At 39.3% G+C, this 26,281-nt stretch overlaps 1 protein-coding gene across 11 annotated transcripts; it reads right to left on the bottom strand.

Moving 5' to 3' along the window:
• Window positions 1-258: 258 nt before the first annotated feature.
• LOC112458656 (serine/threonine-protein phosphatase 2A 56 kDa regulatory subunit gamma isoform-like) lies at window positions 259-25,331 on the bottom strand. Of its 11 annotated transcripts, XM_025022394.1 has the most exons (10): window positions 16,388-16,470; window positions 15,414-15,536; window positions 14,911-15,298; window positions 10,393-10,567; window positions 5,681-5,883; window positions 4,912-5,306; window positions 4,496-4,829; window positions 4,212-4,430; window positions 3,754-3,978; window positions 3,501-3,650 (listed from the first exon to the last, which is right to left on the bottom strand). In XM_025022394.1, exons 3-10 carry the CDS (start codon window positions 15,013-15,015, stop codon window positions 3,501-3,503), a joined length of 1,806 nt encoding a protein of 601 aa, XP_024878162.1. In that variant the 5' UTR covers window positions 15,016-15,298; window positions 15,414-15,536; window positions 16,388-16,470. The 11 variants fall into 11 exon arrangements, with proteins under 11 accessions (XP_024878167.1, XP_024878170.1, XP_024878171.1 ...); XM_025022399.1 differs by lacking the exon at window positions 16,388-16,470 and having other exon boundaries at window positions 259-3,650; window positions 15,414-16,373; XM_025022401.1 differs by lacking the exons at window positions 14,911-15,298; window positions 15,414-15,536; window positions 16,388-16,470 and adding exons at window positions 24,837-24,899; window positions 25,108-25,331.
• Between the last annotated feature and the right edge of the window lie 950 nt (window positions 25,332-26,281).

The raw sequence follows: 26,281 nt of genomic DNA, 5'->3' as shown, positions 1-26,281 counted from the left end.
CACGTTCTGTTATTCCTATACGTTAATTTTGTAAACATTAAGATATTGCTGATGCGTTGAATAACAGAATTCTAGGCCATTTTTCTATGAATATTTTACAAGTTATATCAGCCATTTGCATATCGCGTCGTAGAAAATATTTGCGACACATTGAAATGATTTAAAAAAAATCCAGTTTTTCAATAATCTTTTGGACCTTCGATTCTACAAATTGCTACAATAACGCTAGAACGTTTCTCGACGTAAGAATGCATCTGCTTTTCTCGTAATCCTCTTTATTTACTATAAAACTATGTTTTTAACAAATTGCAGATACGTGTACGAAATATCATCGCTCAAATTCGATATTCGATCGCTCGAACGACATCCAAATATGGAACGGATATAACGAAATTGCTCGTGGCCACGGAGAGGCGACGGGTACTCTCTCTCTCTTTCTTTCGTGGATTCGTGATTACGCTCCATATAATGTCCGGTATAATAAGGATAGTTTAAATTAACATAAATTAATTTAAATATCACATAGAAAATCCTGTTACAATCGAGATGCCCTCAGCGAAATTATGTCTGTAAAGGTTTTTACGTCTAATGCGATACTGATATCTTTCCTCTCCTCCTTCCTCTCCGTCCCTCTCAATTCGGATTGCGGCACGGACATTGTATACAATATTGCGACCGTGTGTCCATTTACATAGAGATCTTTTTTTTCTTTTTCAAAGAGTTCCATGTATACGTATTGCGCGCATCTGCCAAAAGTGATTACACACATACAATATACAGTTGTAAACTCGCTAGGAAAAATTCAATAAAAATCTGCATACATAAAAGTAGAGTTAAACAAAAAATAATAATAAAATTATAAGTTTCGCCTCTAAATCTTTAACGACAAATTCATGAACGTTACAGAAATTCCACGTATCCGGAAAATAAAAGAGAAATAAAATAACGTTCGAAAATAGTTCGCGCTAAATTCTTCTAGCACAACACGCTCGTCTCTCGACGAGCGTGTCTTTGGAACTGAAAAAGAAGATTGCATTCAAAAATAATTATATTATTTACACGATATATGCAGGTACATGAAATGCAAACTGCGCACGACGAGGTCTCATCTTGCCGCGTTTAACTGGGTTTTCAATCGAGGACTTTTGAACGCGCTCGATCTCGAAAGTCACGGGATGGAGAGCATTTTCTACTTCTCTATATTGCGTTTTCAGTCGAGATACTCTTGACTCCGATATCCGGCGACTCGAATTCAAAGATTAGGATCGGTATAATTTCAACGTATACATTTATACAATATCCGCTGCAGACGCGCGAGCAGGAAGAAAGCCCATTCTCGCACGTTTGTGTTTGAAATCTCTGTGTCTGATCAAATCTAGATCGATACAATTTACCGGCGAGTTCAATTTCACACCGATCGTTGCGTTTCCATCGTCATCTTATCTAAAGACCATTTTTTGGACGCTCACAGCATCCAAAAAGCGTCGAGATCTAAATTCGGCAAAATTATACCGCTTCTAATCTCTATTTGGATTCCTTATTGAAAAAAAGATGTACGATCGCGGATGAAATATTCCTATAATGCTTTGCGCATGATACGTATGAAAGAACTCCCACGGTACCATGCAAGATTAACGTCTTTATTACATTGAAACGATCCGGCAATTCTATATCCTCTTAATAACGGCGTTATTATTATTTATAGTAATATTATTATTACGATTAATTCCTTCCTTTTCCGGTCCTCTACGATTCGATTCCAGCTTTTACGGGCGTGCACATTCACATTCGCGGAGATTATCTGATTCGATGTCTTTTCGAGTTGCTGCATGCAGCGTATAAGAATTCTCGTCTTCTTTCTCTCTCCCTCTCTCTCTCTCCCTCTCTTTCTCTTCCTCTGACACGTGACGGTATTTTTTTTCTAAGAAATGCACGATTTATTTATTATTATCGATCTAATTTGGGAAAAACGTAGATTTCCGGATAGACTAAACGGATTCAAGGCATTTTGCCACATGTACCAGCTACTACATTATTACTATTACCCTATTTTCGTCATTATTCGTCTTGTTACTATATAAAAATAATACAATAACTAATAATAATATGATATTTATACCACTAATTAATGATCAGTTAGCTGAAATGGCCATTCCTCTCTCTTTCGAATAGGAATAATTAATAAGTAAATAAACTTTAAATCTATCTCCGTAATTTTAATTTCTAATATTTAATATAAGTGCTTATCATATCTATGTTCAACAAGGTATCCTCGACAATTATTAACGTAACAACCTGCCAGCAGCGCAAGGACTAAATTGTATTTTAACCCTTCCCTCTTTCGTCTCTTCTTTTATTCCTCTCCCTTCTACCTCTGGGCCGCAACAGTATAATCTTTCAATTAATCTCAAGATCAATGAGTTAACAACACAACATGTTATGCAAGCATTACTGAAATTCTGTAATATCGATTATATTTGGCAAAGCGACATGTAAACTCGCTGCTTAATCTTGCTGTTCGTAATGTATATAGGCCTCGCGCGGAGGCATATTCTTTTTTTTTTCCACAGGCATCTAGGCACAACAGATACAAAAGTAGTACACTCAGAAGTATCCAGATTTTCTCGTAGCAATCTATTATTTTTAAAATAGCACTATCATATACATCCTAAGATAACGCGCACACCGGCGTGTATTCTTCTCCTTCGTCGCGACTCATTTGTTTCTCCTCGTACTACAACGAGCCTGTAGTGTTAAAGCAAGTACGTATATATTTATATATGTATATATCATTTGCACATAAATGGAAACGCGTCGTTCGCAAGAATGTTAACACAACAAGCTCGCATAGCGCAATAGCATGGGTTACAACATCGAGAGGATACGTGTATATCTTGCGATCACATTCCCGTACATAAACTCTCATCTGTATATAAAATCTCTTGTAGAATAGAATAGAACCAAATCCATTACAACCGTAGTATCCACAATGAAATCTCGTTTACGTACATTATCCATATATTATCTTATTGTTGAGACATAGCAGAGGGTAGCACTTCAAAGCGCTGATTCGGTGATGGCGATTCTATAAGTAATGTATTTAGGGCCCTTCTCGCTTATTACATGCGCGTTTTTTTATAAATGATGCTATTACAGTTCCTCTCAACCGCAATGTTTTTTTTTCTTTCATAGTGAAGAAATAAATACAACGCATTTCTATGAAGAACGAGTTTTTTTCTGTAAGCTTCTACGAGTACCTATACACTCTGTCTTTGAATCGATATGCGGCGGGATAATAGGATTCTCCTTTCTTCTATAAAAAAAAAGCAAATACAATGTGATATACATTGAGATGATAATACCATCACTGATTTCGCACAGTGGGACTTTTAGCCAAATTAATCACGTTCTTATCGCCGTTTTCCCCCCCAGAAAGAAAGCTAACTTCCGATGTTGCTACAGCAAAACAGAGGATACATGGGAAGGGGTTGTGGTAGAGACTAGCAATTATTGGGATCTGGCGGCGTAACAAGGTATTCATCGGCGCGTTTGTGGTCGGACAATGCTCGTATTGTGTACGAATCCTGCGGTAAATCGCTCTTTCTTCGTAAAAGCGGTTTCACTTTGTTCACGTTTGTCATTTTCTTCGCCTGTGTAACAAAACATTTATTTGAGACATCAGAATATCCGGTACGCTTTATATAACAGAGCATCGAAGTAAAAAAAACGATACCGATAAATATCAATTCATACCTCATTAGCTTTAGCTTCGATTTTCTCCAAGGTAAGCGGAGTTTGATCCGGGTCACCGTCTTCGTCAGGCGGTGAGTTATCTATGTGTTGTGGTGATGTGTAAGATGTATTATTCGTTGTACCTTTATTTGCAATATTATAGTTTGGATGCCTCATCGCGAGCGCTTCCACGCGCATCCATGCTTCATCTCGCTCTCTCATGAGCTTCCGTTCTCTTTGACGCTCCTATGAAGTTTTAGATCAGAATATATACGTGATAAATAAGACTAACATTTTTTTTTGCAAAATTAAATTAACGTAGAGTTGTATAGTTTTGAAATTATAATGTCGATTTATGTTAAACCCGTCAAAATATATTTATCATTTTCATTCAATGCTAAATACAGCCGGTTAATTTAGCCATTCATTTACACAGTATACGTGTAATTGAAAATATAAATATCTGTCTGTAAATGTACCTGATAGTACTGTGTTGTACACTCGTCGAATACTTTTTGATTCATCTCCATGAAAAGTTTCAGGGCGTTGTAAATTAAACCGTGGATCGTCTTGTTCCAGTGATTGCGGGAGTTTCTATAAAAGGCTGGATACATAATCGGTAGGATGACAGAATAATTGTCCGATATCAAGGACATTATGTATTCATTATTCCAATAATAGAGAGCTCTCTCCGCCACCTGGAACAACAAGTGAGCACAAGTTAGACGTCGTACGAGACAAAATAACGAAATTGCGTACTTGCCTGGAAATGCGGTGATGATACGCATTTGGCTAATTGCCTGAACAATGGATCCATGACTTTCTGAAATTCAGCTGGTTCAATGACGTCCAAGATCTCTTCAAGCTCGTTCAAGAACATAACTTCTTTAGGGGAATGTGTTTTTGGCCAGAATTTCAGCAGATTTCTAATTACAGGTTCCGTCAACGACGGGTCCTTCTCCAGAAATTGAACGACGCAGTACGCTAGTTGTGGATGGTACACGGATAATGACTTAGCTTTGTGCAAGGGTAACAGGACTTTTAACAAAAACACCTTGTGCTCTTCCTTTAAAGGCAGAGCAAAGCCGTTTATAATACTGCAAAGGAAATGAATATCGATCAGTTGATCGGTCTTATAGATTTTATTGTGCATTACATTCTTATTTAATTTATTGTTACCTTCCTAAAATTTCAAGCAGTTCTGCGATGCCGTTGTGATGTTCCGTCTCATAAATAAATCGATAGAAAACATTATTGATCTGTTTCCTAATGTACGCCCTCAGCCCCAGGAATTTTCCATAAATCCTATGGAGGGTCGTCTTAAGGAAATCCCTCTCTCTCGGGTCCTCGGAGTCAAATAGCTCCAAGAGCTGCAGCACGAATTTTTGATCTATATAACGTCTCGCTATGGACGGTTGGAAGTCCTGCGACTCCAGCAGCCGTAAAAAGAATTCGTAGACGAGCTGCAAGTGCGGCCAAGCCGCCTCCAACGTCGGCTCATCCTCTTCCGGATCAAACTCCGCGCCATTAGGATTTGATGATGGGGGTAGCGTCCGGAATAAATTCACGGCGAACTGCAAGGATTTCCTTCTCGGTAAAATCTTTCAACTTTATTCCCTCGAGGCACTATTTTATTTAGATTATGTCTCGACACATATTTCATGTCTTCTTTGAAAATATAGAAACAATGTAAATGCTAAGAATATTCCTTATATTTTCATGTCACTGTCAACTTTATTATGCTTTTTTCTAATACTATTTTTTTGTATTATTTCGTCTGAAATAATATTTCATTAAAAAGTTCATCTCCATTATTATTTCAAAACTAATTTCTTAGCATTTACATAGTCTTGTATTTCCAATCTGTGAAAAGCTTTTACTTCATATAATTTGGAAGGTTTATTATGCTCTTACGTGTACACAGAATATATTAGAATGCCGTTCTTACCATGTTCACCGCTTCGGGATATATCGCTTCGGTAATAACGTTTTTGTTTTTGGTTACATACTCGACCATCTCGTGGAGGGCAGTGCGTTTTACCTCCTTCCATTTCAAATCCGACAACGGATCGGACTCGAAGTCGAAAAGGACGCAGCATTGCCGTAGCTTCTGTATAAAAAGTTCCTCCCGTTCGTTTCCCTGTTGTGTTTCTGGAATCAGATAGCCGGTGATTAATCGCGCGGCACTCGGCAACTTGTACCTCAAGAAGCGAGAACGGTAATAGTAATGCACCCATTAATCATATTAGCCTACAAGAATATCGATGCACGCCAATACGAAAGGGTACATTCGAATGTATATCCTTTTTGCGCTACTCATTTTTTTTCTCTCGTTTGAATCATTTGCTACAAATAGCTTTCCCACTTGCTTAACTGGCCTCCTTGACATTAGATGAGAAATGACCCTCGAACGAAGTTAAATCTTTGAAATATATAATTTATGTTTCATATATCAGCGTCAAGATATTATCGATTACAAAGTTTTTGTACTGATATATAATATATAGACATATGATTTTAATTTTGTTATAAAGATATGTATATTTTGCATATAAATATGCAGAATATTAACATTTTCCCGATTTTGAAATGACTTTGTAATTTTCAGTAAAGAGGTCAAATCAATTTAATAAAGAATATCCGATAAAAATGAAGATATCCAGAATGTAATTTGCCACTGATAAAAATGCAGCACGCGATCAAAATCAATATTCTATTCGTTTCTTTGAAGACTCTGATTTACATAGACAGTTATTTCAGATGTTAATCGACCTCCACTTCTTAATACTCGGCACGAAAAGCGTGCCGTCGCAGGATTGCCATTAGTTAATATATGTACAAGCTATAACCGCTTGCGTCAGCAGCAGACTTTTGATTTTAAATCTTAAAAGAGCTCGGCTTTTTCCGATTAATTGAGTGGGTTCTGAAAGAAGATCGATAACGACCTTCAAAATATCGCGACTGCAACTGAGTGGCATTATTTATCGCTTGCTATTCCTAGCAGTCTCTGTAATAATAATAGGAGTAGCGATTGCCGAATTCACCACAGGTCGACTATTTCATGGACATCATTCACGAACAATCAAATATCAAATACTAATATAAGATTTACAAAAATAAAAGAAACGCTAAATTAATCCTTCAATGATTTTATTTCGATATAATCCCTCGTTTCGTTAATATCAGACAATCGGGCATAGAAAAAAGTGCATAGATTGATTCTACAATAAATTCACGTGTGATAACAAAAGTTTAAGAGTTAATCGAATCTGTAAAAATGATTTGCAGAACTGATTTAAGCGACGGAGAGCTTTACCGATTAGCAGAGGTTGCAAAGGTTGATAGTGCAGCGCGAACGTCACCGGGTAACCCTTGCTCGAATCCTGGGGCAAGACCGTCGCTAAAGCAAGACCCTGATGAAAGCTGGGACTTTTGGGCAGAGCACCGCCCAGAGATGGGCCAATTCCACCCACGTGAACCATCGCGAAATATTGTGTTCAGTACCGATTTTACACTCGCACTTTATTCATCGACGAGTGTCTCTTCGAATGATTCGAATTGGGCAGCACAGGTTCTGTTATTCACGTATCGTCGTCTCGGTAACTTCTAGAATTTACACTTTGAATTCACACACTCGAAAGGATCGGTTTTTTCCTGACGTCAAAATCGCGATCAATAATATTCCCTACTTCCTCTGCGATTTCGCTCTTTTCATGAAGCTGGCTTAAAATTTCAATTATAAAACACTGATAATTTATTTAAATAGCAGTAAATTGAAGATCAAACAAACATCGTTTAACCGAATGTTCGATTGCAGAGAGTTTCTCATTTGAGAAATGAAAATAAACATTCCACGTAATGTTGGTGTATATGACGGTTTACACAAACATATTTAAACAAGGTTTGTATACGATAAATGATTTCCCTTAAATCAGCAATAGTCTGAATTCCGCAAACATGTAGAAATGCCGGTAAAACATAAACGTCTGTATAACTTTTCTTTCCTAAATTATCTAATTATTCTCTATTGCATAAATCACGTATGCATTTGAAAAATATTATATTAAAAGAAGAAAAAAAATTATTAAAAATTATTTTCCACAATCGTCAATTTTCGCGGATTTTTCTTATGTCCTAATTATTAGGTAACTTTAAGTCGCTTTAAGTTCACTTATTCACAGCTTTGCCAATTTATACGGTCCCGGATTTACGGACTTAACCGGCTCGAACGGAAACCAATTTCCGGAGAATGTTTTTATTACATAACTCGCAATCATCCGCCAATTTACTCGGCGAAATGCGACGTATAACTTTATTAAGCTACGGCGATTGTCGGCCTTCGACAAGTCACTTTTACCAGCTTCCCACGTTATTTTCCGCATAGCATAGCGCGAAGGAAACGCGCGTGGTTTTACGCGTTTTGCCAAACCATGCAGAAACGTAACTGTACTTTTAATCCAAAGCAACGCGAATCGTCTGTTACGTTGCACAGTTGCGAGAAATATTTTCGCACAAAGCGAGTTTGATAGTTTAACGTAAGCAAATATAATATATTAAATTATTGTATATACATAAGTTTTATAAATGCACAAATTAATAATGCTAAATTATATGCATGAAATTTGTTAGAAATATCGTTTTCTATTAATATTAATAAATCCAATTAACTTCCTGTATAAATATATTTAATATTATCTATATTTCTATAATATATAACATCAAGCATAATCAATACTTTATTCAAGTTAATGAAGCACTAAATGATCTGGTAACGACGAATCATTTAACTGTTACGATTCTAATAATATTTTCAGCTTATTATTTCTTATTATTTCTTAGTTATATATAAAAATTCTACGAATCTTCATTCTATACTCAATTCAATTCTACTACAATTCCATTGAAATTCCATCACGTATTTTAATTAAATCCATGATTCCACATATAACGTCAGCGCATATTAAGATTAAACGTATTAAAGCTCGTATTAAAAAGAGAGCTCTTATATTATTTTTCACTAAATCCAAAACACGAGACTATTTTTCTAAAACTCACCAATCTTTGTAAAAATCTCTTCAAGCTTAAAATTCACTAACTTTTATTTTCTCAAGTTTCTAAACCCCAAGACTCACCAATTTTCGACAGAAAGCCTTTTAATCAAAGGAATTTACTAACTTCTGATCGGAAAATTTTTATTTTTCAACTCATCGATTTAGAATTTTCCCCACCTCTTGTTCCGTTCAATATCCGTTACCCTTTTCAAACCGGTTATAAATTATTCAATCACCAAGCGAATCATTTTCATCAAGTATTTCCGATATTTTCTACGACATCCATCCGAAATAATTCACTTTTTCCAGATGAACGACCTCAAAGTTCTCCGAGCTTCGAGAGTCGGTCGCGCCCGCCCTTAACCGGATTTTCTCACGAATTCGCGATAACAGCCCCCGCTGACACCACCGGAGTCCGTCCGCCGTTAATTCCCGCAGTTGTTTAACGCTCGCAACAATCTGTTGCTTCGTCCGTGTCAATCGATCGGGTCGGGGAAGGCAAGGCTCTTCTCGGCCTTTCTCTCTTCGGGGTGTTCGGCGCTGCGAAGCCACCCCCGTGAAACACCGGCGAGCACTAGCGGCGCGTTCTCGCGGGTCCCCGGAACCCGGTGACCGCGTTCGCGAGGGGCGGGAGGCGGCGCGAGGAGGGGGACCGGCGGGGTGAGATTCGCCTAAGTGGCACCAGGTTCAACGAACTCGAGGGTCCTCGCCGGGATCTCGCGGGTCATTTCTCGATCGGTCACGGGGTCGATACAACCCCCCTCGCCGAGATTCTGTGCAGGTGGAGCCGCGGCCAGGTGGGGCCGCTCTCGCGACCGGGGGTGCCGGCGCGGGTGTTCGGGCGCTGGTCTCGGAGCGGTTGGAGGAGAGGGGATCAGAAAGGGATGGCCGAAACGGGGACGAGAGGGTGAAAGAAGAGAGGGGGCGGAACTCCCGACTGTTTACGTTGGGAAAACGGGGAATCATGGAATCCCGGGGCGCCTGCGCGACCCTCGTCGCACGCAATCGATAGACTCTGACGTAGGAGGTAGTCTCGCAACCTCGATTGACCGGCATTACATTGGGAAAGGGCAGGCGGACCAATTTGTCGTTGCCCTTCTCTCCTCTCCTCTCTTCTCCTCTTCTCGCTACTCTTCGCCGCTATCTTTTTCTTATCCAACTTCCCGCTGTTTGTTTTCTCATCGTTATACTTCAGCGCGTTCGATCTTTGTCCTGATCCAATTGTTCAATTATGACCGCTGTGTTACATGCGAACTAGTTTCTTGCATAATGATTTCTTTATGTTACTTGTTGATCAAGCCAATTCCAGATTGCAAGCTATTTGCAACAAAATGAGTATGACGTACGTAAACATATGCTCGAGATATGACATACTTCCTTCTTATTTTTATCACCAATGACACAAGTGTAAGAAACGTAAAAGATCGCTAATACCATTTTATTTGATCTAACAGGAATGGTAGCTGTCAAGTGGAATTGATTAATCTTACTTTCGTATCGCAAAAAGAATTTCATTCATCTCAAGGACACATTGTGGTTCTAAACCAAGTTTAGGATTAGCGCGCATATCTTACAATTTATGATATACATTTCTGGTTGAATGACTCACCGGACAACAGCGGCAATTTCTGCAGTTCCCGATTTTTCGATATGTTAAACCTCGAGCTGCTTTGCCGTTTATCCTTTTTGATTACGGGTCCACCGGGTTGATACTTGATTTTGTTGATAAGTGTAGGCGGAGGCGGTGCATTGCCCGCAGGAGGTCCCCCGGTCACCTTGTTTGCCTATGGTAGATAAAAAAATATTATGACAAAAAAAACTTGTAGATAATTAATGAATGGACAAACAAAGTAATTATGATAAATTTTAGATGAAAAAAAACTATTATTCTTATTGATCATTTATAATAACTATTGATTATAAATGAAGAGCTCTTTCTGAAGTCAATGACATATGTGATTAAAATACTTATTTAAAACCTTTTTATAATTTTTATACATCCGCTTTTGTAATATTTTTTATAAATGTAATTAAATAACTTTTGATCTATAAATAATGTCCAATCCATTCTCAATCGAGAATTAAGAAATCGCAATGTGTATTAAATCTAAATAGGAGTCCGTGATTAGTGATGTGCTTAATTCGACTCGGTTATAGGTGAAAAATCGATCATTCGTTCGCTGATCAGATTAATATTAAATAAATGGAACGCCAGAAAGCGATATAAATTTTCCGCGATCTATGGCAAGATATACTCTCTATGCACGTTATGCGTGCAAAAACTGAACGTGATCTCTTCATCTCCTTATCAGTATTGGAAAACGGAATGCCCCAAGTTCACGCTCATGTCCCATATAATTTTTTTTTACCAATAAAAAATTAATGTTTTTCTTAATAAAAATTTCGGAGCACAAATAATTTTTCAAATATAATAAATTGGGAGTATAAAGAAACTTTCAATAAATAAAATTTTCCAGATCCACAATGTATAGTCTCTAATTAGTTTTAAATAACTTTAATTAAGTGCTTAATTGGTAAGACATTTAATATTGAATACCTCGTAAATACCAATTGTAAGAACTAGAAATAAGCAATGTTCGTTGTAGCATATTGTTTAATTCTTTAGTGCAAATTTAAACAAGAATAATTTATTTATGTCAAGAATTGTCCAAAATTAGAAAACTATGATTTACTTCTTAGAATTTTTATATATTGGAAAATAAATGAGAGAATATTGATCTATTAATTTCATTTCACGTAAAATATATACTTCAACGAGAATTCTAATTAAATGTAACATTGTAGTGTAAGAAAGAATGACCCTTAATAATCTCACTATATAAGACATGTATGTATTGCATACGTGATTGTTAATCACTTGACTTGCTGAGCGATAGACGCGGCCGTGAACATCGCGGAAAAAACACGTAAACGAACAGAGAGAGAGAGCGTTTCTTTTAATAATCTTCGATCACAGTTAAGTAGGTTATTCGAATGAGGAAAGTTGTGTGGGCAGAAATGCTTTGATTTATCTTGGATTGCGGTTAAGTCGGCCGAACAAGTGAACCACATTGGCGTCTCATAATGAATCCAATTCAGATCCTCTTCTTCTCGCTTTATTATACAAACCGACCAACTAGTTACGCGAGCTTTCATCATTTACTTTCTCGATCGTTCCGCTTTCGGAGTTTTCGCGCCTAACGTCGAATGTCTAAATTAGCAATTACCGACTTTTTCAACGTATTCTATATCGGCTGTATCGAGAGGCCAGACGAAAGAGTTCCTTAACGCAAATTTGAAGTAATCAAAAAGTTTGATGAAAAAAATCAAAAAGTTTGATCAAAAAGTTGACATAAAAAATCAGAGAACTATGACCTATAAAAATTTTCAGATATCGGAAAACGTGAATTACGAAATTGGGTTTATAATTAAACTTTATGTAAAATATATATTATTCGACGAGAGTTCACTTCGGAGCTCGTTCGTCGAAATATCTAACGTTGAATGCATGATAAAACATTGCGTAATCAATAACGCATCTGCGCAGTATGACAGGTAATACACATACGCAAGTCAAACGCATTCTAAAGAGGTGTAGAGAGTAAAACGGAATGTGTGTCCGCAGATTGCAGATAAAAATAGATGTAAAACACGATCTGATGAACTATTACGAAGCTGCCGTCACTCGTCGCGTTGTCGGTCTGTGTTTTCATGTCGCCGGTCGCTGTATCTTCAGAAGAATATGCGCATGCGATCACGTACCGCTTGATAAACAAAGTTGACGATCCTATACATCGCCTCCCAGCGAGACCCAGTATTTACTATTGTTCCGAGAGAGCTTAAAAAGTCCATAAAACGCGCGACATAAACGTGCGATAATGCGGAAGTGGTTTTGCGGAATTGTCTCGCGCGACAAAGAGATTTAACAAACTCAAAAGGTGCTTTTATAAAAATATTGTTTTCAAAAAATAACGATATATTACAAATTAAAAATATTAAATTAAATATATATATCTCTCTTATTAAAATAATAATGTATTATAATATATTACAGATTAAAAATATATTCCCCACTAACAAATCCAAAGTTACGTTCATAATATAAGAATTTTTATAGCATTAATCTTCAATAATACAGAGTATATTAAAAACTGTTCTACTTTTGCAGCGTGTATTACATTTTGAAGTAAATTAATTTTTGTCAATTGATCGGTTTTGCAGCGCATTATGGCTTATAACGAATACTTTTACGCGGCGAAAGGTCGGTCAGTGTTGAAGTTCACGGTCAAAAATCATCAACTAAGTATTGCAGCTCTTGTTCTACCAAGAATTTCCGCCTGAGGGACCAAGGGACGTGTAACATGCATTCTTCCATCTTCCTAATGGTATTTCTCTCATTCATCACAAGTCATTCATTATTTTGAATGAATGTGATGTGGTAACCAGTAACGTAAAAGAGAATGATTATGTGCGAAGTACATATACCGTTTAATATACAGTTGCCCTGTTTTTAACGAAATGATTCAAATTCTAGTTTCTCAATGTCTATTTTTTGTCTCGTTAACCTACCGTTAGATTCACTCTCTTTTAAAAGTATTAATTTTTATAAGTATTAATTTTTTAAATTAAATATACATTAAACTTGATATAATAAGCATGATATTCATAGAGCTATAATACGCGGAATTAAAAACCTATGTTTACTTCAGGATTCACGTAATCACTGTTGAAAATACAAGTTGCAATACGTATTAATTTCCTGTAAAATATTTTTTTAATATTTTCACATATATAAAAATGTGTGTGAAATATATGCGCGAAAGAGGTATAAAAAATAAAGTAATAAAAATATGTAACATATGCTGAAACAGTAGTACTAAAAAATTAAAAGATTATATTATTGTTATAATAAAGTCAACGTTTAATTACAAGTCGAATTTAATAAATCAAAATTTCACATTGTATGTATTCTTTTAATTTAATTTATCAGTCTATAAACAAAGGTTAATAAGAGTTAAGAAAGTCATTGATCTTCGCACCGAAAGGCTCACTGATTGCAACGCGATAATTTTTGATATTTTCTAACTTGAACACGTTCAGTGTATTATACTTTTATATGTCATTTAGAATTATGACGATACTCTATATCGCTACAAAATTAATGCGCATTCGATACTGATCGCGTACGCAGTTATCTATAAACGTTTTATTTTGCTCAATCGAAACTATGTGCTAAAAAGCTGTCCTATCTTTAGTTATCGTATCGGTCACATCTGATAAATATACGCTGATAAATCAGAAAAGATCTTGCTTTCCAATCGTCGCCCGTTAAATTGCGCGAGCAAGTGCAAAATAAAAGAATTATCTTCTTAGAAAGAAATTCAAGATAGCACTTCGGTACTTGACAATTGATAATGTCAAATGGTATTAAAGTAGGAAGTTCATGCGATTATTGCAATAAAGTCGCGTAAATAAAAAGTGACAGTTCCCAACGTTGCGTGAATATTAAATAAAACAATAAAATGCTAATTGATGTACGGATTACGTGTTTAATCGTGACGAAGAAAGTAGTAAACAACTGCTATGTATAAAGTTAATATCTTGCGTGAAAAAGTATTTATTCCTGAAAACGTGTATCATATCAAAAAGATAAAAGTTTTTATTCACACGACCACGAATCGATATAGTTAAACTAATCGCACGATGACAACGCCAAGATATCCACACTGAGAAAAAAATATTTTAATAAAAAAAAATATTTATTAGGTGGCTCCTAATAGCATTATTTACTTACTTTTTACACATATTTATTTAGAATTCGATATTTTTATTTAATTAAAATTTAATTGAAATAAAAATATCTAATTCTAAACAAATATGTGTAAACAATAAGTATAAATAATGCTATTAGGAGCGACCTAATAAATATTTTTTTGGATTTTTTTTCAGTGCACAGAAAATAATCAAGTTCTTCCAAATTTCATAAGCTTCTTCCAGATTCAGCCTTCAGTTCTTCGCTTTACAATCACATATGCGACAAATTCATGTAAGGACGCAACATTTAACTTTATTGAATATTTGATAAGAGGACGTATCTCGTCCGAAACCGGTGCTGTGAGAAACCTGCCTTTTTCCTGAACACGTTCGCGAAGGCGAGCCCGCTCAACGTCTGCATTTTACTCTGCATACCAGCGGGCGACTTCCGGAACAGCGATCGGCCCAGGAAGGACATTCACTATCGGCACAGGGCGGCAGCCAGCCGCGGCAGGAAAAACGGTCTCGCGGCGTCGCGGCGCAACATGATTCTCGCATTCGCGGATCACTAGCCTTCTCACGGGACGAAGAGGATCTCAATCACACAGCCGTCGAACAGCCGATCCACTTCACGACGTACTACCGGGAATATCCGCTTTCTTCCCGCCGGCACCTGAGAGCGCATCCCCGAATGCATGCCTGAGAATATCCGCGCGAAATAACTCGAGGAACGTGCCGGGAATTTTTTTTCCGTTTCAGGTCTAAAGTGTCAAACCGATTTTCCCGTCATTCAAGTGCATCAGCCTGATATCTCGCGGAAAGGTTTTCTCCAGAAAAAAAGAAGAAAAAAAGAAAGAAAAAACGAGAAAGACTTACACGCTCGTATAGACGAAAAGTCGACTCTCGAGCTACAATCTTCACTCGATCTAGGACGTTCGTGGCGTCACACTGTTGTAGTAATTGTTACAAAAGTTCGGGTTCGGTGATCGACGAGATAAACTATTTCAGCGATTAATAAGTGAGATAATAAGCGGCACGTGTGCACGCGCGCGCGCGATCTATTTGCACAACAACGACAGATCCCCCTTCCCTGCCCCGCGACCAATTTACGCGCGAAAAGGCGGACGGGTGTATAAAAATAAGCCGGTGGAAACGAAGTATATCTGGGCGCGAGAAGTGGGCCTCCCCCTTATCCAAGATTAGGAAAAGCCGCCCGCCGCACGCTGCCCGCAGTCTCCATACTGGCGCTTCGGCACACGCGAAGTATTTTAGTCGACAATCGAAAGTGACGAGAGAGTAAATATTATCTTTCTGTCGCTTGGCCGTCACGCGATGTTTTGTAACTCAATACTCCCGAGTACCCATCTTTAAAAAGAAGCCTGGACGTGACGTAACTCTTTGCAGTTAACACCGATAACGTATCGCTACATTTTTCAAGAATTTCATTTTTCGTATTGAACGTCCTCCCCCTGGATTCTCTGTATCGCGTTGTTGTCGAATAAATTATCCAAGATTACTAGTCGTATCAATGCATTATTGCATTATTAATCGTAACTTGATATTCATAATTACGTAACTTTGTATAGTTGCACGGTTTTTAATTTACTTCCTTTATTCAGCGTAATTCTGCAAGTTTACAAGTCATATCTTCCGCGATCGTGAACAAAAGCATATATATATATATATTCCGGCAGATAAACAACTTTCGCAACGATAGACCTGTCTCACCTGCGGGATCGAGTTTTATTTATCTCTCATACATAAAACATCGACTAACTCATGAGCGGCTCCGTGTCGAACGCAAAAGAGATCGCGCGAGTCGCGAGAAGCGGGCGAAAAGCGGGCGTTACCTCAGAGCCTCGTGGAACACGGGAAAATTCGCGGCATCCGCGCGGGCGAGGGGATATAAATATTCTCCACGCGGATGTCCAGCGCGGAATATTCTCGTGGAGGAGATCTCCGATCTGAGTTCGCGCGCGCGACGACGAAGACGACGACGACGCAGCACTCGGGGATCGCACTACTCGCGGACGCGTCGCAAAGGAGGAACGTCACCTCTTCGTCCGATTTTCGTCCGAGAAATCGCCGACGACACTGTTTTCTCTCGCGCGCGCGATCGCGAGAGAGAGTCCCTCCGGGCGAGAACTCGCCTGTCGCGATGCCAGCGGCCGAGAGACAGAAAGAGAGAGAGAGAGTGAGAGAGAGAGAGAAAAAGAGAGAAAAAAATAGATAGACAAGACGTCGCGTAAGCGGAAGCGAGAGACGCGAAGCGACAGCGTCACCGACGTCGCGACGCCAAAGATCGTCCGAGAGGCGCTTCGCGGAGTCGGAGTCGAAGTCGGAGTCGGAGTTGGAGACGGCGACGGCGACGAGAGCGCACTGTCAGAGGCGAGCGGCAGGCGTGTACTCGTGACCGAGAATCAAGCAGCAGCCAGCCACTTGCGACACTCTCGTGTACACACACCGCAGGTTTTGGCGAGCGCGATCGGCTCTCGCGGCACGCCGTCGCCGCCGCCGCCGGCCGATCGACGCCGATCGTTCAAGGCCACTACGTACGACCTTAACCCTCACGCTAATTACGAGAAATTACGTTTCATCTCTTCGGCGCACATGCACGCCTAGCCGATCGCGAGTTCTTCCCCGACGTTTTCGTTATACGATCGGCATGAGAGGTTGGGAGAGATTTTGCTCCTGGACCAACCACAGGCTCTCTGGACAGCGTATAGGTGGGCCACGGAAAATTTTGGGACAAAATACTTCTCACGTTATCAAATGACATAACTACTTAATATTCGGAAAATATTAAAACTTGAAGACGCATAGAAATACAACCAGTTTTAAGATTTCTCGAGTTTTATATTAAAAAGAAGGATTTATTTTTATGTTATTTAAAAATACAAAGTTGAAAAATGTTTACATTTATTTTTACTTTGTTTAAAAGCTCTTTTTTAAAGCGGCCTTTTCAAATTTGTTGGAATATTTGTCATGATAATAATTGCCAATAAACCGGTTGACATGCATCTTTATCCGTGCGATATATTGTTGCACAATATTAACAGAAATACATGTCGATAGAGCAATTATGAACGCGGCGAGGTCCTTTGTCCACGCCGGGCTCGCTTCCCTGTCATACTTCATTTCCTAACAATGATGAAGCGGCTTTAGGCGCCGCGTGACGAAACGACAATGCCCGGTTACTATTTCTGAATACCTGTGGGAGGTGCAACGTATGCACGCGTCGTGCATGCGAAAGTCATGCAGGAACCGCCGTCGTAGTCACATGCGGTTATTAACGTGCGACAGAGGCGTCATATATTTTGTCACATATTTTGTCAAGAGACAACCAATTGTTATTACTTATTGAGCCCAATTCGAATTCTTCCTATCTATAACCCGCGACGGGATTTTAATCTTGAACGTGTAACGCAATAGATTTCTAAACGTATCTTAAAACATTTTTTAAATTTTTGTTTTATAAAATAAAATAATATATAATGAAAGACAGAAATATATGAGAAGCGTAGCAATCCAAAAAACAACATTGTACATAAATAATTGTCAAAATGGTCACAAATTAAATAATTTAACTTGTTTAAATGTAAAACAGAATTAACTCTCCATCTGTATACGTTTTTTTAATGTATAATATGTGAGTCTGTCACGTTTAAGGCTATTTTTCCTTACCTCAAAGTATTTAGAAAAATTTTAAAAAATTCACAAATCTATCTACATTGTAGTTGACGATTTTATAGTTATTTTGATAATCACCGTTTATTTAATATTTTCTGGCAGGCTTGCAAGTTTTACAATTACGAGCAGATATTATTTTGGTTCAAACGTCGTAAATTCACGTATACAGACGGAGGGTTAAGTGTCATCTGACAAGACTAAACAATCGGTTACTATATTTATATAAGCAAAATGGACGTCCACGCAAAAACAACGATAACCCACATCTCTATGTAAATAATCTTGTAATCTACCATCCATTTGATCCATTTAAATCCATCTATCCGTGCGATCCATCTGAAATTCTCGCGTAAGGTGTCTGTAATAGTTGTGTTGTTTCTGCTTGTTATCAATCACTTCATCATAATGCATTTCATAATTCAGCCGTGCATCGAAAAGAAGCTAATTTTGTTTTACAATTTTACCTTACAATTTTCTTAAATATTGTATATGTGTTGGAGCTTTTCTTGTATCTTACATAATCAAACTCGACCCAGGAAAAACACTAAACAATTCTGTCGTCACAGCGTATACATTATTCGACATGTATTAATTTCCCTTTATTAATAACATCCTCTCCATTGTTAAAAGTGTACACTTTGCGTAAAAAAAGACGATTGTTAAAAGCGTTTCGTTATAAATGTGTTGTTTCGCAGAGACTAACGCTTGCTAATGAAGATTACTGTCCGATATCCGGATATCGCGGCGTCCGCGTCAGCCGTACGAGTTCTTCTCGGTTATTCGATATTTACGGGATATTTACGGAGCATCGCTCTATCATTTCCTGGACATCGTGCATCGTGCCCGGCAATCGTCCGTAAATCGATTATCGCGATTCTTTGACATCGCGCCACGACCTATCCGCAATTTGTCATCGCGTTACGGTGTGACGTGTGCTAAACCGGCGGCCCATTATCGCACGTCAATCTAACGAATAATCGTGTATATAAGCGGCCGCGTTATATATCGCGGCACGGAAGTCGATTGCGGTTTCACGGGAAGCATAACTTTTCGTCGACCTGACGCTACAGTTATGCCGGCCGTGGCCTATTTTCGGAAACGATCGTGGAATTCCAAGGTGAAAATATGCTGTTACACGAGTGACGCCTCACACGGATCATCGCCCTTCCGCGCGACCCTTAAATGTGTATCTATGTCGACACTCCCACGCTCGATCTCTTACGTATTTTATGAATTTATTCTCAGGCGGTTAGTCAATTTTTAATCGTCATATCGGAAAAATCATTTAAACCTCTCGGTCCCTTGAGTCCCTTCCGTTGAATGAAGCTCGAGTCGCCGTAATGGATGAAATTTGTACGTTCTACTTGTCTATGCGTCAAATATTTTTCTATGAGTTTTTCCTGATAAATTTTTTACATATTTGGCATCTATAGTATAATAAAAATCTCAGGTCAGCCCATTTTTCCTCCGAAACTGACATTAAATTAATTTCTTCGTGATTACTCTTTTAAATCCTAAATCCCAAATCCTTAAAAAAGAGCACTTCACACGCGCAAGTGTATATTATCTGCTTCTTGAACGTGACCTCAAAATCTTACGCTATTTCGAGCATAACTCTGCGGCAATTCCTCTTTTACTTGTCGACTCTCTCGCTACAAAATCTCGCAACTTTCGAAAAAGGCCGTAGCTAATTTCGCGCACCTGGACCCTTCGGTAGGCCGCCGAAAAAGCTGTCGACGCGAGAGACACGGAGGTGCCATGAAATGCACCATCGGTATTCACTATTATTAGCACGCTTTCTATTTGCACGTCGCTCGAAATAAAGAGAGAAAGAGAGAGAGACACACAGACAGACACAGTTCTCCACCGTATGGCTGGTTTTATCGGGTAGGCGGGACAACCAACGAGATTTTTTGTGTGATCTCATTAACGAGAGCGTTGCACACGCCGCAAGGGAAAAAGAATTCACAGTCCCCCGAAAATAAGCACGGTGCGACGAAAAGTCACATGCTTTCGCCACGTCCCGAAATTCCGATCGGTTCCCTCTCGACGTGATATCTTGCAAGGCAAATGTTATCTCTATCCCGATTTCGACTAAAATATCCAGCCACGAATAATCGCCGAGTTAAAAATGATCGGATAATGGCTGCCGTTAACGTAATTAAAGAGACATCTTCATATTGAACGCAAAGAAAATCGAAGAAATGTTAAATTATGTATAATCACAGTTACCTTTGCTAGAATTTACGTTATTATTGCCGCTTGTATATGTTGTATATTTTATTTATATTATCACGCTGCGTAGCCTTGTCGACGCTATTTACGTCGATTTCTATCAATGCAGGTTAACTTTAGTCTCGATTTAACTCACTTCTTACCCTTTTCTAGTTCTAAAAGTTAGACAAAAATAAAAAGTGAGTTTAAACCGAGATTAAAGTTAATCTGCATCGGCGGAAATGGACATTAGTTGCGTAGCGCGGAAATTTTCGGCAAGGATCGCCTCGCTCGCAAAATTACGCGTAAAAGCGCCACGACAAAACGGCGGTCGTGTGTACACATATCGGTCCAACGCATATATATGTATGCGATATACAAAGTGTTCGTGTTAATGCGCGGCGCAAATTGCATCACTTCGAACGAACGTACAAATGCGATTTCCACTCTAGCGCATCGCGGCCGCATCGCTTCGAGAGAGAGAGAGAGAAAGAGAGCTCGCCGTCGTATAATTTTTCCTGCGACACTTATTTTAGAAATACGTCGTGTCACGTGTGCGCGACCGTCGACGTCGTCAGAAGTCGGCCAACGCTGCCAAAAGAAAGAAAGAAAGAAAGAAAAAAGTATCGCGTGCGTGCGTACGTACCCGAACTGGCCGTTGACAAAATTCGTGTCTCAATAACCAGAGCACGCGAGCCTTTAACTTTTTCGCACGCATCTCACACTCACAGTTCAAGTTTGACATGATCACGTGGCGACGAATGCGGCGTCAAACGATAGCACAAGGATATCCACAAGAACGTGCGCACGCAGGTACGTGTGTACATACGTACGTTTGCGTCGTGCGTGCGTGTGTGTATGTGTATGTATGTGTAACATGTTTGGCATCGGATCAATGCGTGCTTCATGCCATTGATTGCCTCTGTATAATCATCGACGGGAGGAGTGAAAGAGGGAGAAAAGTTCGGTAGATCTATGATATATCGGGACGATTCTGCAATTATTTAAGATTTATGGAAATCCTCGTCGACTTCCTCGAGATTGCTTATTCATCGGCGATCGATCTGTGACAAGCGCTATTATTTTGATAAATGAGTAATTACGTTGTCTAAATAACATAAATCGTAAAAATAAAGTAGAGTAAAAGAGCGCGATCTTCGTTTCAGGATCTTCACGGCTGAACAGAATGAGCGAGGCGAAACCACGTATGTTAACGATGCAAATAAACATTTACGTAACGCCACGTTATCGTTACGTGCGTAAAATTAACATGTGACATTGATCCTATCGATATATCGATGAGATACGAAACGTCAAATTAATGCGCGATCGGAGATAAACTTAATGTTAATAGAAATTATGCTAACGAATTATGCAAAGCGGTTTTCCTGCGCAGCTGAATTTTAATATTATTATTCCGCATAAAAATTTGCATCATATCACTGATACCAGAATAAAAAAATCAAGATGTTAATTTGTGAGGAAAATATGGTTCAGTTAAAAAAACGCAATTTGTTACGGTATTAAGTTATGGTATTAAAAAAAATCATGTAAACGTGCTAATATTGAAAGTTGAAAAATTATTTATATGTTAAAATTATATAGATTAAAGCTGCATTTTCGATAGATTGCATATAAAATAGATTGCTGAAATGAGTTGAAACTAAATTTACGACATAAATGAAATGTTATGACAGTAATAAATATATTTATATATTTCACTAGCTAATGGCATTAGACTGCCACGAGGAAATAATTAATGCCTAATTGCCATTGTTTTTATCGTACCTGCCTATTTGTATCAATACGCATGAGTGGCCGTGCCTTTTTGTAACATTATACGGCGTTCGTTACGAATCGAGATGGACAAAAGTCGATCACTTAATCAATGGGTCTGTTTTCCATTGTTGAACTGGCTGCACTAGTTCAGAGTTTATCTTTTTTACTACATATTGGAAGGAAAAAGATAAACTCTCAACTAGTGCAGCCAGTTCAGGAACAGAAAACAGACTTTATGTTCCACGATTTTTTTGTTAAAAAATAGATTGTTTTAAATTTTGTAAATTCCTACATTGATGATGTTTTGGTTCGATGCTATTAAATTTTGTTATTAGATTTTACTAACTTTATTGACACATAGCGAACATGTAACATTATTCGATTAATATGATATATATGTCTATTCCTTTTAAATTTCTTAATACTTGTTCTCAATTATCGTATCTGAGTCACTGTTTAAAATGACTTTGACAAAATTCCGATTAATTTAATGGACATTAAATGGAGTTAACTCATCAAAAAATATCTACAATATTTTATTACTATGGATAGAATTATTAATTTTTTGTTACACTGAACTTTAACGTGAAAAAAAAAAATTAAATTGAAACCAACGAATTATACAATTGGAAATTTTGCTGTAATCTAATTGAATGAATTACGAATTAGGTGAATCAAATTTTGGTCAAAGCTGTTTTTAAATTTTGTTTGTTTAATATTAAATAACTATAAAAATAAAAATTACGAGTTAGTCGATTATTATTAATGTTTTAGAGATATTGTCGATTATAAAAAATCGTTATTTTTTGAAATTGATTATTTGGATGTCAACATTGTCCGTCCTTAGTTATGCTTCGTTGCAGGTGCGCCATCTAGCCCGGAATTGTTTCAACCCCGACGCGATAACTTTCGTTATCTGACTGGCTCGACGAATAATGCTCGCGGTTAAAACGCTCATTGAACGATATCAATCATAAGTGCCTCGCTGCAAGCACAATACATTTCTAGCTTTAGCCGCTACTAAATGTATTTATCGCCCTGCAGTAAGAAACTATACCAAACACGAGAGAGAAATGCGGCGACAAAAATACTCTATCGCTATATTTAAAAAATATACAATAAGATTCATAATATAAAAACAATCTAGAAAATCTAGTCATTCTTCTCGCTAATTATTTTTGGACAAATATCAATATTATCTTTTTGATACGGTGAAATGTACCTGATTAGGATGTTATCTGTTTAAGGAATAGCAGTAAAATAATTGTTAATTCGATATAAGCTTATTAACGATCGCTTAATTAACGATATTAAGAATACAATACTTCTGTCATCGTGCCACTGTGGTATTTGAAAAAGATACCATATCAAATTTGCATCAAATTGTAGCACAAGGATGAGTCATTCACAATTTGCTACTTCTAATCAATGGCTTACATTCTTCGTACGAACCTGAAGGAAGTTATATAACTAAAAAAACGAAATATATATTACAGATATCATATTTTGTTAAATCGTGCACGATATTCAACGCGTACAGTATGTTATATAACTAAAAAAATGAAATATATATATTACAGATATCATATTTTGTTAAATCGTACACGATATTCAACGCGTACAGTATGTTATATAACTAAAAAAAACGAAATATATGTAACAGATATCATATTTGTTAAATTATACAAGATATTCAACGCGTACAGCACGATTGTATTTCACGTCTATTTTAATCTCCACGTTTTGCGTGAATCATATTCCGTATATTTATAAACTATAAAGCATCCGTGAAAGAAAATAGATTTCGACCACGAAACTGTGTTTCTCTTTCGCTTCCTGCATTCACATTGTCACACTCCAGACTGATAAATTATATTTCTTTGAAGTGATGTTATCTATAACACAACAGTACACTATTATATTTATAATATTGGTTATATAAATATTCTTTCACAATCAATAGTCACAGCCATATAGAAGTTGCAAATCATATTAATACAAATTATATAAACAGCACGTGGTATGCGAAATCGATGAATCTATCAGTGCAGAGAACAAAGTACGCTGTTATTTCTTGAAAACGGGTACACCACATGCTCCGACAATCAATGTACTACAAAGATAGCCCAGTTATAGAGATAACTTCTTCCGATTTCTTCCAACACGGACCTGCTTTACAATTCTTTGGATAAGCAGGTCCGTTGAATTCTTTATAATTTACAATTCTTGAAATTCACGAGACGCCGAGTATCCGGAGTCCAAGCGTCCGACGGCATCCGGTGCATACGCACGCGACGTACCCGCGTCCGCGGTAGCGGACATAAAGCAAGTAAAAGATGCAAGATGTCGGGTCGGCCATGCGGCCGACCTGTCACCGTTGGAGTTCGCCGGAATGCGTTTTCCCGTCGGTACGCCCCGTTAAAACGGGGACAGTGCGTTGCGCGAAGTCGCACGCGGCGGCTCGTGGACACTGACAATCCGCGATGACAGGAGGAGTGACACACGCACGCACACACACACACACACTCTCTCTCACTCGCTCTCTTTCTCGCGGCGAGACGGGAGAGAGACGGTGGGAGAAAGAGAGAGCGAGAGAGAGGGACAATATAACCTCACCTCGTCAACGGCGTCGACGTCCTTGCCATTCTTCGTCTTCTCCTTGCCGCTCTTCGCCGTCTCCTGGAACAGAAGCGGAGTGAGTGCCGGGCGGTGTTGAACTCCCGGCGCGTTCGCACTCCGCGACCCGTTTGTAACGCGCGGGGTTACAGATATCGAATTCGCGAGAAAGGAGGAGAACGAGAGAGAGAGAGAGAGCGTGACAGCGGGAGAGCGCGTCGGTGAGAACGCACACGGGTTCGAGAAGAGATTCGAGAGAAGGTTAAAATACCATTGCGCTCGTTCCGGGCGCGCGGCCGAGTGAGCAGCAGCAGCACGCGTCTCCGTCGTCCCCGTCGTCGCCGTCGTCGTCGTCGTAGCCGTCGGTGATAGAGGCGAGCCGTAAAGCAAAGCACGAGCCGATCGCGCAACGCGCGCGCGATTAATCCCGGTCGGTGGCGAGAAGAGCCGAACTCGAACGGCCAGCAGCGCACCGAGCGCACGACGTCGGCCAGAGAGTCGCGCGGAAAACAGAGAGGGCGGTCGGTCTCGGGCTTCGGCTCGCTCGGTCTCGTGCGCGCGCGCGCGCAGTGCGCGCACGCGGGCGACTCGGAAATCGGGATCGGGTCAAGAAACCGGAGTCACGCTACATCCTCTCCTCGGGTGGCTGAAGGAGATCCGCCCGCCGGGGTTGTTCCCCCTCGATCTCCCTCGCCGTCTTCCGACGCTCCTCTCTCTCTCTTCCCCCCGCTCCGTCTCGCTCTTTCTCGTTATTCCTTTCTCTCTTTTCCTTCCTTCCTATATTCTTCTCGGTCTCGCGCACACCGTCGCCAACCACCTCCACCAACGCTACCGTCGTCCGCCCGGATAGGACGAGCGGGTTCCGCGCGCGCACGATAAACAACAAAACCGCGACGGAGACGACGACGGCGACGGCCGATTATCGCGGCGGACGTACCTTGCCCTTCCTCAACCGGTTCGGCATTTTATCGCCGGGCTACGCGCGATTGCGAATCCGATGCACGCGAGCGAATCCGGGCGATCGAGCCACGGCCAGCCGCGCGTGTCGGCGTGCACTCGTGGATCGCGGATGACCGTAGACCGCGGGCCAGCGAGCCGACGCGCGTCCGCGACGCCCATTGGCCGGATCGGACTCCGGCTACTCCGGACCCTCGGGGGGGTCGCGGACGTTTATCGGCGATTGTCCGCGGCCCCCCACGAAAACAAACTCGGAATTTCGAATTTGCGCTCGATCTCGCGTGGATCATAAACGCCGAAGATTTTATTGTCTCACGACGACACTGATTATGCGCGATAAAAACGTTAATTGAAGACTTGCCATTAGCCCCCATTTCAAGCTCTTCTTTCGTTTCCCTAATCCTGCCAATTTTAATTGACGTTAAAATTAAAGTGATGTACAATATGATGTTAAATGTGTTTACTTTGCAATTTAATGCGGCAGCTCT

This window comes from Temnothorax curvispinosus, unplaced genomic scaffold, assembly GCF_003070985.1.
Source record: "Temnothorax curvispinosus isolate PA1 unplaced genomic scaffold, ASM307098v1 QBEX01009074.1, whole genome shotgun sequence".
In the NCBI taxonomy this organism is placed as follows: Eukaryota; Metazoa; Arthropoda; class Insecta; order Hymenoptera; family Formicidae; genus Temnothorax; species Temnothorax curvispinosus.
This window is presented reverse-complemented; position numbering and strand designations above follow the sequence as displayed.